The 16,223-nt window shown below is 47.5% G+C and overlaps 1 protein-coding gene and 1 pseudogene across 9 annotated transcripts in view; one reads left to right on the top strand and one right to left on the bottom strand.

The window, feature by feature from the left end:
- The window catches only part of PAX5 (paired box 5), a gene marked incomplete at both ends in the record, with an annotated part of 185,926 nt that overhangs the window by 109,651 nt on the left and 60,052 nt on the right, over positions 1-16,223 (bottom strand). For all 8 annotated transcript variants that reach the window (XM_081280521.1, XM_081280524.1, XM_081280525.1 and 5 more), the window contains one exon: positions 13,841-14,016. In XM_081280521.1, the coding sequence (XP_081136647.1) occupies positions 13,841-14,016 (176 nt within the window). The remainder of the gene's footprint in view (positions 1-13,840; positions 14,017-16,223) is intronic.
- LOC308634469 (small ribosomal subunit protein uS5-like) lies at positions 7,136-7,960 on the top strand (annotated as a pseudogene). The gene is made up of 2 exons: positions 7,136-7,220; positions 7,265-7,960. The product of its transcript is annotated as a small ribosomal subunit protein uS5-like (transcript).

Raw genomic sequence — 16,223 nt, 5'->3', positions numbered from 1 at the left:
TGATGATGAAGAAAGAGTCTCATCAGTTTAAACATTACACTTTCCCTCTGGTTGCTTTCATCATTTTCTATTTGTCTTTGATGTTCTTTAATTTCACTATGGTTTTGCCTACATGTTTATTTTTTATTTAACTTGCTTGGGATTTAGTATGCCTCTTCAATCTACTGATACATGTCATGCAACTGTTCTGTTTTGTAAAATCCTTACCATTATTTCTTCAAATATTGCCTCTCCTCCCTTTCTTCTATTTTATTTTTCTAGTCCAACTATTACATGCATGTTGAAGTTTCTTGAGTTATTTTGTTTTATCTCTTAACATCTCTTTCATATTGCCAAACTCTTCAGGTTTTTTTCCCATGTTTCCGGCAATTTCCTCAACTCTGACTCTCAAATCACTAATTTTCTATTCAGTAGTTTCTTTTCTAGTACTTAACCTCTTTTTTTTTTTTTAGAGAGAGAGAGAGAGAGAGAGAGAGAGAGAGAGAGAATTTAATTTTTAATATTTATTTTTTAGTTCTCGGTGGACACAACATCTTTGTTGGTATGTGGTGCTGAGGATTGAACCCGGGCTGCATTAACCTCTTGATTGAACTTTTCATTCCAATGGCTATAAAGTTTATTTCAGCTTCTTCTTTTTTCATGATGTTTTCTCTTTTGTAATGGTTTCCAGGCCTCCTTTAATCTCTTTAATCATTTTTTATCTCTTTTAAATTATTTGTTATTTTAGGCTTCTGGAGTACCAATCATCCTCGTTATGTCCTCTGACTTGTCATCATTTCCTCATGCCATCTGCATCTTTTTAATTGTGAGCTCATATTTAGTAGTTATCACTTATTCTGTCTGCATGTTGTGCACAACAAATTGTAGAAGGATCCAGGTGAGAATTTTTCATGGGTATCTAGGGGCATCTCAGGAATATCACTGATGAGTCCAGTTTTTATATTAATTTCTATTCGTGGGCTTATTATACATAATATAAAGTGAGATGCCACACCTGTATGTAGGTGTCAGAGGCTTAAGATTTCAACTTCTCATAGGAAACTTTTATTCTATTCTGAATCCCTTGGGGACTCAAATTTCCTTACTGCTTCCCTGGGCCAGAAGGTAAAAATGACCTTGTGCCCACTTCACAGACAGAGCTGGCTATCCAGGTATCCAGTTGTTCCCAGGGCTTTCACTTCCAACTCTCATATCACATAGGTCTAAGGCCACATCTTCTGCCCCAACTTCAGCATCAAAACCCCAACCCCTATTCACTAGGACTGTATCTAGGACTAGTCCCTGGCCCACCAGGACATTAGTTCATGCAATTAAAGCTCAGACTCTGAACTCCCTCTCCACCTCCCCACCCCCAGTACTGGAGATTGAACCCAGAGATGCTTTACCACTGAGCTACATCCCCAGGCCTTTTTATTTTATATTGAGACAGGGTCTCACTAAGTTGCCAAAGCTGGCCTTGAACTTGTGACTCTCCTATCTCCACCTCCCAAGTAGCTCATATTATAGGAGTGTACCACTACACCCAGTTTGAAAGCCCTCTTAATTTCCATCCCCTATGAATCTCTCTCTTTCTTCCAACCATATACATGTATATGTATATGTATGTGTAATATATTATTGTTATACTTGATTCAATATTTCTACTATTTGAAATGGGAGGGGAACCTGTAGTAGCTCCAACCTTGTGAACAGAATCAGAAATGTGCATTCTTTTTAAAAATAATAATTTGAAAACCAATAAGGTTTTCTTTTTATTGTTGTTATTTTTAGGAGCTTTGTGAATTACCAAACTCCTTGAGCCAAATTTCCAGTGCGCCCTTAAAACCAAACAAGCTGTCAGACTGGAATTATCTATTCTTTTGTCCTTTTTTTAATTGCAAGTGTTGCTTAGTCTTGCTTGAGGGAAGCATCTCTACCCAAAGTCAATTCTCATGCGGTGCCTCTGGCAGCATCAATTGCTATTACTGTATGCCACACAGCACAGCACAGGTGGTCAATGTCACTGACATGGCATATCTGTAAAAATTTCTTGGATGAATGAATGAATAAATGAATGAAAGAACATCCCAGCAAGATGCAGGCAGCTCTTTGACAATTCACTTGTAATCTTTAAACCCCACATACACAGAATTTGCCTGTCATCAGAAAGAGTAAAACAGACAGGAGGAAAAACTGTAAACAAGTCAAAATATAAGTAAGAGATGGATTTCCAACTGGTTTTATCCCTCACAGAATGTTAGAGCCTGAACGGGTCTCAGGGATTACCCAGTCCCATCTGCCACCCCGAGTACAAAAACCACGGCCCAGAGAGACTGACCCAAGAGCCATCATGACAGCCTGGGCGCCCCGTGCTTTTATACCATGTCACATTGCTCAGTGTCCTCCAAAGTCTTATGGAACAGGCACAGTGAGTTTCCTTGGGAAGCCACTCCTGTGCTTGATCCACAAGGAGACAAAGAATACTCAGTGTTTAGCATATATTTTAAGTCACTTAGGAACAAATGGGTATTCCAGAGCAAGTCTGGGCAGCAAAACAAAGAGGGCTGAGGCCACAGAGAGTTCATGTAATCTTCACCTTTGGGTCACTTTCAGATGATGGCGATGGAAGGATAAGGGAGAGCAGGGCTAGTGTAGAGGTTCCTGGTACCTCTAGAGATCTAGGAAGCAAGAATTCCAGATTTATCCATGTCACTGTCTCATTTCAAAGAGAAGATGACACTCGAGTTAAATTGTGCTGTAGCATCTCAGTGTTCAGGAAGCTATGTTTAACCCCCACCCCCCTCTCTTCATGCTGGGAAGAACTGGGACAAGAACTCCTGCCCTCTCCTCCCTGGTTCTGCCCTTCCCTCCACCCTCTGTGGCTCCCTGTCATAGAGGAGCCATCATCCTCCAGGTCGGAGTTTAGGACATTCCCTGAGCCGTGTTCACTGGGAGCCAAGTCGCTGTGCGTTGAAGGTCAGCCGTTTTCCTCTGGAACTTCAGGCTTTCAGGTATCAACTAGGCCAAGCCAGGCCTACTTCATGGCAGGTCCAGCCATGTCCTCTCTCTGTCCGTCTTTTCCACCTATCCCTATGTGGGTAAGCCAGTGCTAGACAGAGCTCTCAGATACAGAGGGAACATACCAGAAGCTTCACTTGGGTCTCTTCTGGTCTATAAAATGCGTCCTGGCTCAGGTTTTCAAAGAATCCCAGAAACAGTTGGGAAGATGTGGGGTGAGTCTTTGGGCACTTGCTCAGATACCCAAAGTAGTCCCTTGTCTATTTTCCTGAGGTTGGCCACCCTAGACAGGAGGAATGAGGGAGAAGAGTCAAAGCCCCACCCATGTCCAACTCCTACTGCTCTCAAAAGCAGGGTCTCTCAAACAGTGTGCTGAGATATTAGAACCTCTTGGCCTTTGAGTGACCAGTGGGACTTGGAAAAGCAAAAGCCTGAAGGACAGCAGTCTCCATCATGAGCATCCTTGGTAAACCGTGTCACATAAATATCAGCATCTTCCATATTGTACCACGGTATGGAGAAAACTGGGAAGTCAGAACAAAAGCACATCCTGCCTACCATCTGCTTCTTTAATCTCCAAAACACAGGACTCTTCCTGCCATCAACATCCCCCTGTCCTCATGCACCAAGCCCTCATCAGACAAGTCAATCAGATTCTCGTCATCAAGGGCTGCGCAATGGAGCTGGGCTGATGGTGGGCGCCTGAGACACTGTCCTATCACTGGAAACTTCTCTAGTTGGGAGAGGAAGTTCCCGGGGTAGCCTTTGAATTATAGAGATAAATCTCAAATCCCCAAGCCCCATAGCCACAAGCCCATCTTCCTGGGGCATACAATGGGAGAATCTAGAAAGAGCTGCCTCTGAGTGTCTGGCGTTTTCTTAGTTTAAGTTTGAGCTACTCCAAAGGCTGCATTCTTGAGCCCCATGGTCACAGCCCCTACAGAAATGCACGGATTGGCATGTGATCATTCTTTTCACCTATAAGACAGAGCCCGGCAAAATCTGCTGCAGGACCTCTAAGTGTGTCATGGAGGACTGTGGTCATTGCCTTGCAGGGCTTCCACTGGAAACCCATGTGAAAATTTCCTTCCATTCTGTCAGAAAAAGATATGGCTTCCCTTTTGACTCAGCTACCCTACTCCTCAGTTTATACCCAAATGACTTAAAATCAGCATACTACAGTGACTCAGTCATTTATCAATGTTTATAGCAGCTCAATTCACAATAGCTAAACTATGGAACCAAACTAGGTGCCCTTCAACCGATGAATGGATAAAGAAAATGTGGTACACATACATAATGAAATACTACTCAGCCTTAAAGAAGAATGAAATTATGGCATTTGCAGGTAAATGGATGGAGCTAAAGAATATCATGCTAAGAGAAATAAGCCAAACCCAAAAAACCAAAGGCCAAATGTGGATGCTGATCTGTAATGGGGGGTGGGGATAGGGAAGAATAAAGGAAATTTGGATTATTCAGAGGGGAGGAGGGGAGGGTGTAGGTGTGGGGGTGGGAAGGACAGTGGAATGAGATGGACATTATATACATGTATAAATATACTACTGGTGTGACTCTGCACCCTGTACAGCCAGAGGAATGAGAAGTTGTGCTCCATTTGTGTACAATGTGTCAAGACACATTCTACTGTCAGTATAACTAATCAGAACAAATTTAAAAATAAAACATTAAAAAATATGGCTTCCTTTGAGGAACTGGCCTATTTCACCCAGTGGACAATAAGCACACAAATAATTATTTCCTATCTTGCTTTGGCCATTGAGAAGCTCAGGATCAAATTTGAGCTCAACTCTCGTAACCCCAGGGGCTTTGTTAGAGTTGGGTGCAGGGATAGGTGGGAGAACTGACAGAAAGGGGAGAAGCAGTGCATCATGGGGCCATGATTCCTGGGCAATACCATGGACCAATGAAACAGGCCAGCCCCAGACAGGCAGGTAACCGACTCCAAGGGTACAGTGACATTGCATGTACCTTAACAACAGTCTCCTAGTCCCCCAACCAGCCAAGTCTCTTTATAGCAATCAAAATAATCTTCCAATCTCTATTGGATTAGATCCTGATATCCCCTAGTTTAAAATCTTGTGCAGCCTTCTTCCTCTCAAGACACCACCCAAGGCCCTGATCCTGACCCTTCACGTTCATGCTCCACCTCGATAACTGTCCCACATACCACTTCCCACCTCTCAAGCCTACCAGCTCCATGGGACATCTTGTGGTTACTAGATCAAGGTCTTTGCAGCCTCAGATCTTTGTGCAGGCTGTTCCCTCGGCCTGGGACACTGTTCCCAACACACTTTACCACCTTTGGCTTAAGGATACCATCCTTAGAAACATGCTCTGGAACCCCCACCTAACCAAGGTCCCACTCTCCATTCTCATCACACTCTGGTCCTCTCCTCAGAGCTCCATCACACTGTAACTATCAGTGATGACCACCTCCTTCCACCTAACTCTTCCTTTCCCCTCTGTTTCCCCACCTCCCCCACCACTGTGACTGGTGGTGTTGTGTTGATATCTGTGTGTTGATATCTGTCTCCATCACTCTCAGGTCAATGCTGGGAACCATGTCTTTTTTCTTTCTTTTTTCTTTTTCTTTTCTTGCTGCCAATTCCCCAAGACTTAGCACAGTACTGGCATAAAGGAGATCCTCAATGAATAGTTGCTAGAATCAATCAGGAGGTGTCCCTACCTGCAGGGACAGGGAGCTGACACCAGAGGCATGTCTACATTCACAGAAGGCAGGGAATGGAGAATGAGGCCATCTTACTGAGCATATCATTTGGGGCATGCTGTTGAATCTCTCCTTGCCTCAGTTTCCACATCTGCTACATGACGGTAACAATTAAGATAAACTCTGCCTTTCAGGGTTATGTGAATCAGGGACTGTGTCAGAGGTCCTTGGAGATCATTAGTGATCTTCCGTTACTCATCACACTCTGCCAGCCCCATACACCCCAAGCTGTGGCCCCTGTCGACAGGACACAGGTCTATTTAATCATCTCCTTCTTCATGCTCCCCAGAGGGACTTGGTACTGAACTCACAGGCAGAGGATGCAGGAAACTGTCTGCAGGCAGTGGGGCTGACAGCAGCCACCAACGTCCAGACCTCTGGCCCTGGCATCTTTGCCTGAAACCGAAGCCCTGCTCTAAACACTGGAGGAGCTGGTGTCACTCACTGGCCCCCAAGACCTGGGAGCCTGCAGCTTTGCTGGTCAGAGCAGTGGCCCCTGCAGCCCAGGCTGATGCTCTCTGCCCACCCTAGTGAAGATTCCCGTGGGGGAAACAGCTTCTCAGTCCCTGAAGCTGCAGAGTCAAAGGCCTTCTCATTTTGTTGCCTCCTCTTCCCGATTCCCTCCTCCCACACTGCATATATGACAAAGGATATATTCTACCTGCAAGCCTGCAATGACAGGAAGTTCACTACTTCACAAAGAAGCCTATTCCGCTGTTTGAAAGCTTGCACTATTAGAGTTCTCATAGTCCATCTCCTTTCCTGCTCCTATCTCCAAGTCTTCCCTTCTTTAGATCAAAAAGCCCCAATTCCTCAATTCAGTTATCTCTCCTAGGAAAGAATTTTCAGTGCTTCTCATTTTATCTGCAAGCAAGGAACTCACTCTGAGCATAACCTGTGACAGGAAGGGCAGGGTGAAAGGAACAGACAGATAGGACTGTCACCACCCTAGACCTCTCCTTATCCCTCCAGAGACCACACTGATTTGAGTGGCAGCCCCGGCCCTTCTAATTCATGCTCAGCACCCAGGATGAGTAGACTGAACCCCAAGATCCCAAGATCGTATCTCCAGGCAACTGCCCCCTCTAGGAATCAGTGGACAGCTTGGTTCTGGAGCCAGGCACCTGGCTTCCAATCTTGGCTCCACTTTACTGTGTGCCCTTAGCTAAGCCACTGCACTAACCTCACCTGACCTCAGATGTTCTGACTGCACAATGAGATGGCAGGAACTGTTGCAACTTGGTAAGGAGCTGGGGCCACTGTGGTTCTCCTAAAAATAGGGCCAGGCACGTGGTAAGCGATGAATACACATTAATCACAGCAATCCCATGCAGGGACTAAAACAATGCAATTATGGCATCTTCTCTGGGAAATACCAAACGGTGGATGAGGCTGGTCCAATGGAAGAACCTAGAAGCCCTGGAGGCCCTGGAATGGGTGGCTTCCGAGGAGAACAAGGTCCCAGTCATTGGTGAGGGTGGGAAGGCATCTGTGGTAGCTGAGGGGTTCATGGAGGCAAGGCTGAAGACAAAAAAAAGATCCCCATCACCAACCAGGACTGCTGGCCAAGGACTTGAGATCAAGGCCCTGGAGGAAATATATCTCTTCTCTCTGCCCATCAATGAGTCTGAGATCATTGGCTTTTTCCAGGAGGAAAAGGTTTTGAAGATCATGCCTGTACAGAAGCAGACCCGTGCTGGCCAGCAGGTGAGGTTCAAGGCATTTGTTGCTATCGGGGGCTACAATGGTCATATTGGCCTGGGAGCTAATTGTTCCAAGGAGTTAGCCACTGTTATCCAAGAGGCCATCATCCTGGCCAAGTTCTTCATTGTTCCTGTGCAAAGAGACTACTGGGGGAACAAGATTGGCAGGCTCCACACTGTCCCTTGCAAGGTGACAGAACACTGTGGTTCTGTGCTGGGGCACCTCATCCCTGCCCCCAGAGACAATGGCACTGTTCCGACCCCTGTGCCCAAGAAGCTGCTGCTGATGGCAGGTATTGATGACTGCTACGCTCCTGCCAAGGACTGCACTGCCATCTTGAGCAATTTGGCCAAGGCCACCTTTGATGCCATCTCTAAGACATATAGCTACTTGACCCCTGATCTCTGGAAAGTGACTGGGTTCACCAAGCCTCCCTATCAGGAATTTGCTGATAATCTTGTGAAAACCCACACTGACTGGTTTGAGTGGCAGCCCCAGCCCTTCTAACTCATGCTCAGCTCCCAGGATGAGTAAACTGAACCCCAAGATCCCAAGATCGTATCTCCAATGCCCCCTCTAGGAATCAGTGGACAGCTTGGCTGTGCTATAGCCCAGTGCTACAAGCCCAGGTTCTCAGGCTCCAGCTGTGGCTTCACCTTAGGGGTTTTATACAAGAAAAATAAAGTACATAAAACATTTTTGTTTTAAATGCATTTATAAGCTTAGACAAGGAGCACATTGGTGCAGGCTAATGAGTCAATACAGACCTTTGAGGGCAGGCAGGTAGGATTTAGAAACAAGCTGAAGGAATGTTCCACCCAGGGAAACAGTGAGCAGGAGCTTAGAGTGTGAACATTAAGAAAGTAATAACAGCTGCAGTTCCTGCCAGAGCACGGCAGAGTCGCCCTGGTGCTCACAGCTCATGTACACGCACACACATGCCAGTCCCAGGAGAAGTGAGGCCATGGTCAGCTGTCCCCTCCAACACGGAGCAGCCCAGCCCATGTAGGGCAGTGAGGGCTCAGGCATGACCAGAGCCAAAGCTTCTGTGGGCAAGCAAAGGGACATGGGGCAGTGAAGGGTCACCAGGGGGAGGGAGGTCTGGAGCTGGGTTTCAAGTGTGGGGGAAACCACCAGGGTCTCCTGTGCGGGGAGAGACTTCAGGAAGAAAGATCCAACTGTAGCATCAGGGACAGGACAAGAGGCAAGAGGCCCCAGGGAAGGATGCTTTCAAGGCAGATGGAACAGTCCAGGCCACAGACAGCCCTCTGGGGTTTGGGTCCCCTCTGCTTCTCCAGCTCATCGTCTCTGACTTCCTTTCACTGGGTGCACACTCTCCCGTACTCTCACCTCCAGACCTTTGCCCCCACCATTCCTCCTTCCCGCCATTCCTCTGGCCTGGAATGCTCTCTCCAGCCAACTCTCTCCGGCTCCAGCAGATCTGGATTCCACCCTCCCCTCAAGACACTAACCTCACTTCCTGCAGGAAGCCTTCCCCTCTTCCATCCTGGCCCCACCTGTCTCCCCACCCTCTGCTCCCTCTTCCATCTCCTCCTGGGAGGACCAGGACCCACCAGAGAGGAAAATGAGCTCCCTGGAGGGAACTGTGTCCAGAGCCTCATCTTTCTCCCCACAACGCCAGCCCCTTTTCTGACTTATGGTCAGTTTGAGGCCATCCCTGATGACCACACTCGGTCACGCTGGGAAAGGTAAATAAGCCCCTCCCAGGAATAGGAAGCCCATGGGAGTGGGCAATGCTAGAACCTGGCTTGGCCCACCAACCTGGAGAAATGCCACCGTTCAGAGGGCAAAGTGGCTCACGAGAGCGGGAGGCACTTCTGGTGGCTTTCTCTGTTAGACAGGGGACAGGCTTCTCCCGGGTTAACCCCCTATGACCTTTGAACTTCCTAAGAGGTCAGCAGCACGTCCCCTTTCCCCAGCTGTCTCTCTGTCTCTGGCCCAATGGGAGGGAGGGCCCACGGCCTGTTCCATTTTGCGCCAGTATTGATCTGTTGGCAGCAATGGGCTGGATAATTAGCCAGGAATTAGGGTTTCTATTACAGCCAGGAGGCTGCTCCAGCTGATTTATCACCTGAATAATTTACTGTGATTGAAAGGAAATTAAAATGAACTCCATTTGACAACTGTGAGCTTTTATGGGCTTTAGTGAAGGCTCAAAAGCCAGATTAATAGCCTGGTGTTGGTTAATAGTCTGCCGAGAGTAAATACGGCAGGCTGCGCTCAGCCGCCTTCCTGTGGTGGCCGGAGGAGGGACCTGCTCCGCCAGAGCCGGCGGGTGACCACGACAGCATCAGTGCAAGTTTTACTGAGACAGATTCCACTGCTAGACACACACACACACACACACACACACACACACACACACAATCTCGTCTCTCCCTCTCTCTCTCCAACAACTGCTTCACTCTCTTTTTTTCCCTCTTCTCCTCCAAGGTGAATTTTACTCACTGCACATGTAGGGAAAACAATTGCTTTTTCAATAACCATTTTAAAAAGGAAGCATTTCATTGCCCCAGGAGTTGGTTTCTGTTAACCCCTCAGCCAGGGCAAAGGGTTTACCAAGTTTCCCTGTGAAAGCCTGAGCCTGGTCCACCCACCTAGGGCAGAATTCGGCAGGAAAAGCAGCAAGATGGCATGGAGGGCCCTGAGCACATGGCAGTGACAGGCAGGACCCCAGCCCAGCCTTGAACAGGAACATTCCTCCCAGCTGGTGGGGTGGTGATTTGGCAGGATGAGACCTCTTCAAGCTAGTGCAAGTCTCTGGGAGTCCTAGAATAGCAAGTAGACTCTGGCTGCAGCAGGTCATTCAGAGAACCATCCCTAGACACCCCCCAGGGGCATGGAGGCCCAAGGAACCATCTTACACAACATAAGGTCAGAAGATTCTGAGGTCAGAGTCCAACCCTGTGGCCTCAACAATCCTGAAAATGAGGTGAACAATCTGGGGGAAAATTCTAATCTATACCATGGGACACACAAATCTTACCCAATCAGTTCAGTAGGGATTTAACTTGAAGATCCGATGAAAGACCTTGGAAGGCTAAAGGCTCTCCTGCCTGAGTGAGGAAGGTCTCTGTAGCAAGGTATTGCTGCTGCTGCTCTATCCCTCACCAAATTGTGATGACCTCAGCACAGATAAGGAAACCGAGGCTCAGAAAAAGAGTGATTTGCTCGACAGAGCAGAGCCAAGACTCGAATCATCTCCCCCAGTTCCACGGCTAGTAGGTACTCTTTCTTCTTTGCCACACTGCTCAATGAAGGTGACAGCAAGCCACCATCTAGGCCCCTAGGCCACAGAGACACAGACTGAGACAGCTAGATCTGCTGGCAAATGGAAGAGGTGACCGGCCTCCAAGGGCAGCAGCTCAGGGCCCCCTTCTGGTGCCACTCCAGGGCCCACAAGGCAAGGCCCATGGAGTGAGCAAGAGGGGGCTCAGGGAACCCGTACCCTTGACGAGCATCCCTTCCCCATCTGCAGCCCTTGCTCAAGCTGTCATTTGTCCAAAGCTACTGAGAATCCGTCGCGAGGGTATGTCATTCATAGTCCAGTGCCTGTGTGTGAGGGCAGCCCCGCGGCCTCACCTTCCATCTCTCCTCATTACAGCACATTACAGGGAGGTGAAGCAGATTAACTAGAAAACACTGAGTCAGTCATTATCCTGCCACCCGGTCTGCCCGCAGGCCCTGCCTCAAAGCCCGCACAGAGACAGGCCCGCAGACGTGCCTGTGCCATTCTGAAGGACACTGCTAGAAGTGAAGTCCTCACAGAGTTTGTGCTTCAGGTCTCCTCCCTGTCATGTCCCCCATCTCAGCATGAGCCCAGCAGGCCTGTCCTCCAGGAACCCCACCAGGAGCCGCCTCCACCACGCCGTTGTCCTGGACGCTCCCAACTGAGGCGGCTTCTCCCTCTCTTTCAACACTTCAGGACCCACAGAACCTTCTTCCTTGTCCTGAAGCTTCTCAGTCCATGACACAGAAGCTGAGTCTATGGCTCAGAAGCTCTGAGACTGGACAGAGCTGATGCCTGACTATCACCTCTGTCCCAACAGCCCTCGTGTAAGAAATGGGTGGTGTCAATGAACCCCTGCGCAAGTAGCTGAATGAGCACTGGGGTGGCTTCTGGGCTCCTCGGATGGCAGAGCCTTGCAGCCTCTGCCCAGTCCGTCTAGACACCCTAAGCTAAATGAAATAGGACACAGATTCTGGGTGTCCACAAGAATCATGGGAGAGGCAGAGGGAGACTCTGACACTCAGTGTCTGCACTTAGTAAATACGGGCCTCACTGAAGGGCCAGCAGCTTCATGCTGGAAAGTCAGGCTGTGCCAAGCTCTGGACCCTTGCCCTTGACCATGAACTTGCTTGGCAACTTCAGGAAGCCCTGTTCTCTCTCTGGATCTCTAAAAAATAAGGGAGTTGAAAGCTTGCCTCCTTTGTCCCTGCTACCCCCAAAATTATGTGATCCTGTCAATGGTTAGAAGATCATTCTCTCCTGGACTCTGAAGGCAAAGGTGGTCTCATCTGGGAAGTTTTCCTGATAAAGTCCTCCCTCCCTCTCCTCCTGTGACAGGTGAAATGTGGTTTCCACCACCTCTCAGAATGGCTTGGAGCAATGGAGCGAGGCTGTCTGTGATGGAAGCAGATTCTTCTCCCTAAAGCCCAGGCTCTAGAGCATGGGGTCAGCTCTGTCCCCACACACGTCCATATCATTCCCAAGGGAGGTGTGGCTCGGCTTGCAGGAGAAAGGCTAACATCCTCACTGTAGTCTACAAGCCCAGCCCCTCTCTCCAATATCACCTGCTACCCCGTCCCCTGAGTCCCAGACACACTGCTCTCTTTCCATCTCCCACCCCTGCCATACTCCCTCTCACCTCAGGGCCTTTGCACTTCCATTCACTCTGCCAGGCAGTTCCCCCCACCCCATATCTCTTCTCTTTGTTCTGCCCAAACCTCTCAAGAGTCAGTGTAAGGGCATTTCCCACAGTGGCCTCCAGGCTGGCTTGGCCTCTGCTTTAGGCTCTTGGAAAACCTCAGATATCTCCTTAGCACCAAGCCCACCCGCGGTCCATGGCCCTTTGAGTAATTCTCATGTTTTGTGATTCTCCTACAAGTCTGTAGGCTCTGAGAGGGCAGGCCCAGGCCTGTTTTGTTCCCTGATGGACCCCTAGTGCCTGAATCTGTGCCTTGCACATAACAGACACTCATCGGTGTTTAAGTGAATTCATAAGGGTGGCCTTGAGCAAGCCGCTTTGCCTCTCGGAGCCTCAGTTTCCCCATCTGAAAACTAGGTGGCTAAATGGGCTATTAAAGCCCTTGTAGGAACTGCCCAGAGGAAGCCAGAGTGTCATAAAATGGTATCTCTGTAGGCCTTGCTCTCTCCTGGGTCCCCAAGATCTCCAGGACCTTGCTTCTCCATGGGAGTTTGCACACATGGCCTGCCATGTTTGAAGGTCTCCTTGGGAAAACTTCAGAAGCCGCATCTAGTTAGCATTTAGAGGAAGCTCAGCAAGACCCATGTCTACCCCCAGAACCAGCTGGGAAAGTTACTGCTCACAGGGTCTCCCTGACTAGATCTACGGGGTCTACTAAAGGGGTCCTCTCAACAGCTGGAAGCAAGTCTGGGTTGCCCAGGCCACAAGGAACCAGTCGAGATCCTGGCACAGACGGGGCATCAGGAAATATTGTCCTGAATTGAACCTGGTCCTGCAGGGACTTTACTTAGGCCCTAAACGCCTCCTCTGCAGCCACAGGCAGTGACTGCCCCTCTGCCCAGGCACATCGGACTGCCGTCCAGTCAGGAAGTCCTCCTGCTTCCTTCCCTCTCCTCCAGTATCCAGGTGGGAGCTTGTCCAGTGAGAGACTCCTTCCCTTCCAGTCTCTTGGATTCCGTCTCTAAAGCATGACAGGTGACCTGACGAGAGGCTGGCAGTGGGGTCCTCTCTAGTACCTGCCCACCTGACTGGTGAGCCCCCAGGCCCTAGGGTGGTTATATATTTTGACCATCACCATGATTGATAGGATAATGACCCAAGATTACCTCGACTGGCCCAGAAGGTCATTATGCACTCCTATCCAAAGAGCCCTGGGAAAGGACACCGATCAGCAACGGCAGAGCAGCCAGACAAGTCATGTGCCCCTGGCTGGCCAGAGACACTGGCACCAGGGCAAGAAGCCTTAGAGCCCCAAACATGCCCCTCTGACCTCGTGGGGTGTTGTGACCTGCCAAGCTTGGCCAAAACAGTGAAAAGTCTACTCGCAGTAGAACCCACCGGGCTCTTCTCCACACCCTGCCAGATGCCTCTGCTTCTGGGAGAGTGACCCAGGCCTGCACTGCGGTGGCAGGGGTGGCCAGCTGAGCGAGGGGCATACCTGCTCAGGCTTGATGGGCTCCGTGGTGGTGAAGATGTCTGAGTAGTGCTGCCGCTCAAACACGCGGTCCAGGACCTCCAGCTGCTGCTGCGTGAACAGGTCTCCCCGCATCTGCTTCCGGAGGAAATCTCTGCCTGGAAGTGAGTGACCATTCGGCACCGGAGAGTCCTGAATACCTTGGATGAGCACGAGAGAGGAAATGTGAGTAGAGGTAACACAAGGTGCTAAAGGAAGACAGGTCAGACCCTGAGACTGGGAAAAGGGCCCGAGAGAGCCTCGAGCCCAGCTCCCTGGCCCTAGGTCACCTGCTGGTGACCACAGAGTCAACCTCCCATGGGCACAAGCCAGGCACCATGCAAACCCCTTTATATATATATATATATGTCACCCAATCTATCCACGCAGTGACCCCCAACGTATTTCTATGGTTAGGCTGTGGCTTGAGTTTGACCCCTAAGGGTTCATGTGTTGGAAGCTTGGTCCTCAGTGTGATGGTACAGAAGAGGTGGGGCCTAATGTGAGGGTTCCTCCCCTCTTTTGCTTCCCATCTGGTGATGTTATGTGATCTCTTCCCCTCAGATGTGTTCTCATCTATGGTACCATCTGCCATGAGGCCTTTACTAGAGCCAAGCCAATTGGCTTGGAACCATGTCCTTGAACTTCAAAAACTATAAGCTAAATAAATTTTTTTTCTTTATAAAGTTACCCATCCTCAGGTATTTCAGTATGGTAACAAAAAATGGACTCATCCACTAAATTATTATATTTTCCCCATTTGGGGGATGGATGCCACTGAAATGACAAGAAAATCAAGACCTAGAGAGATCAAATGAGATTTTGCCTGAGGATTAGAGCTCAGGTTTGCTTAGTGGCTTAGACACCAGATGCTAATGTCTCTCCCACACTGAAGACACTCCTTGGAGTTGATGTCCTCACCCTGTGCTGTGAAGGCTGTAGAGAAATGGGCAATCATACAGTTCTGGTGGGGGTGGTCGCACACCTGTGCTAGACAATTTGACAAAAGCTATCAAAATCACAAGTACATGTTCCCTTGGATGGAGCGGCTGCACTTCTGAAAATTTATTTTATAGCTAGACTTGCATATATAACAAGTGGTACCTGTACAGGGTTCTTGGAACAAAAAATTTGGAGCAATAAACCAAAGTTTATTGACAGGAGATTGGTTAAATAAGCTGTGGCATACCTGCATAAAAAAAAAAAAGGGTACAGAAGCTGAGATGAATAAGAACTCCCTCTAGGAACTGGTACAGAAAGATCTTTAATGTACTTTGCTATGTAACAAATAAGCAAAGCAAAGCACAGCACAGTGTGTAAAATACACAATGTTTACGTAAAAAGGAAAAACATATGACTTCATATCATATTTATATTATTAATATATACTTATGCTATATTGTCTAATTTTCTATTATACAAAATATGATATTTTATGGAAAATATTATTTATAAAATAAAAGATACAGATATGAGTGATGCGTAAGAAACATATATAGTGGTTATCCATTCAGAGGTTGGAACTGAGTGGTCGGAGGAGGTGGAGTACAGAGAGAGTTCACAGCTGCTTTTTTACTTGAATTTGTAAATTTGGATTGCCTAAAATGTAATTTTTAAAAGTACATGATTAAATTCTCTGGGTCCTGTTGTGTTAGCTGTTCACACAGCAAGTCTCTGGTGATTATGCTTACATTTCAAAGAAAATATTATAAGTTATCAATTAAAAAGCAAATGGTTCATTAAAACAATAGAAAGTCACCAAAAAAAAAAAATAACCTAACATTATAATATTTCAAAGCCCTAGAAAAAGAAGAACAAATCAACACCCAAAGAAGTAGAAGACAGGAAATAATTAAAATCAGAGCTGAAATCAATGAAATTGAAACAACTACAAAAAAAAATTTTCAAAAAAATCAATGAAACAAAAAGTTGGTTCTTTGAAAAAATAAATAAAATTGATAAACCCTTAGCCAAGCTAACAAAGAGAGAGAAAACTCAAATTACTAAAATTTGTGATAAAAAAGGAAGTATCACAATGGATGATACTGAAATGACAATAATCAGAAACTATTTTGAATATTTATACTCTAATAGAAAATCTCGAAGACATCGACAGATTTCCAGAAACATATGACCTACTCAAATGGAATCGGGACATAGAAAACTTAAACAGATCAATTTTAAGTAATGAAATTGAAGATGCCATCAAAAGCCTACCAAGAAAGAAAAGTCCAGGGGGCTGGGGTTGTAGCTCAGTGGTAGAGCGCTCGCCTAGCACAAGCGGAACCCGGGTTCGATCTTCAGCATCACATAAAAATAAATAAATAAAATAAAAAGGCATTGTGCCCAATTATACCTAAAAAAACAT

The sequence above is a fragment of the Spermophilus citellus genome, assembly GCF_964194105.1.
Source record: "Spermophilus citellus genome assembly, chromosome: 2".
In the NCBI taxonomy this organism is placed as follows: domain Eukaryota; kingdom Metazoa; phylum Chordata; class Mammalia; order Rodentia; family Sciuridae; genus Spermophilus; species Spermophilus citellus.
The sequence above is the reverse complement of the archived record's forward strand: the minus strand, read 5'-3'. Positions and strand labels throughout refer to the sequence as shown.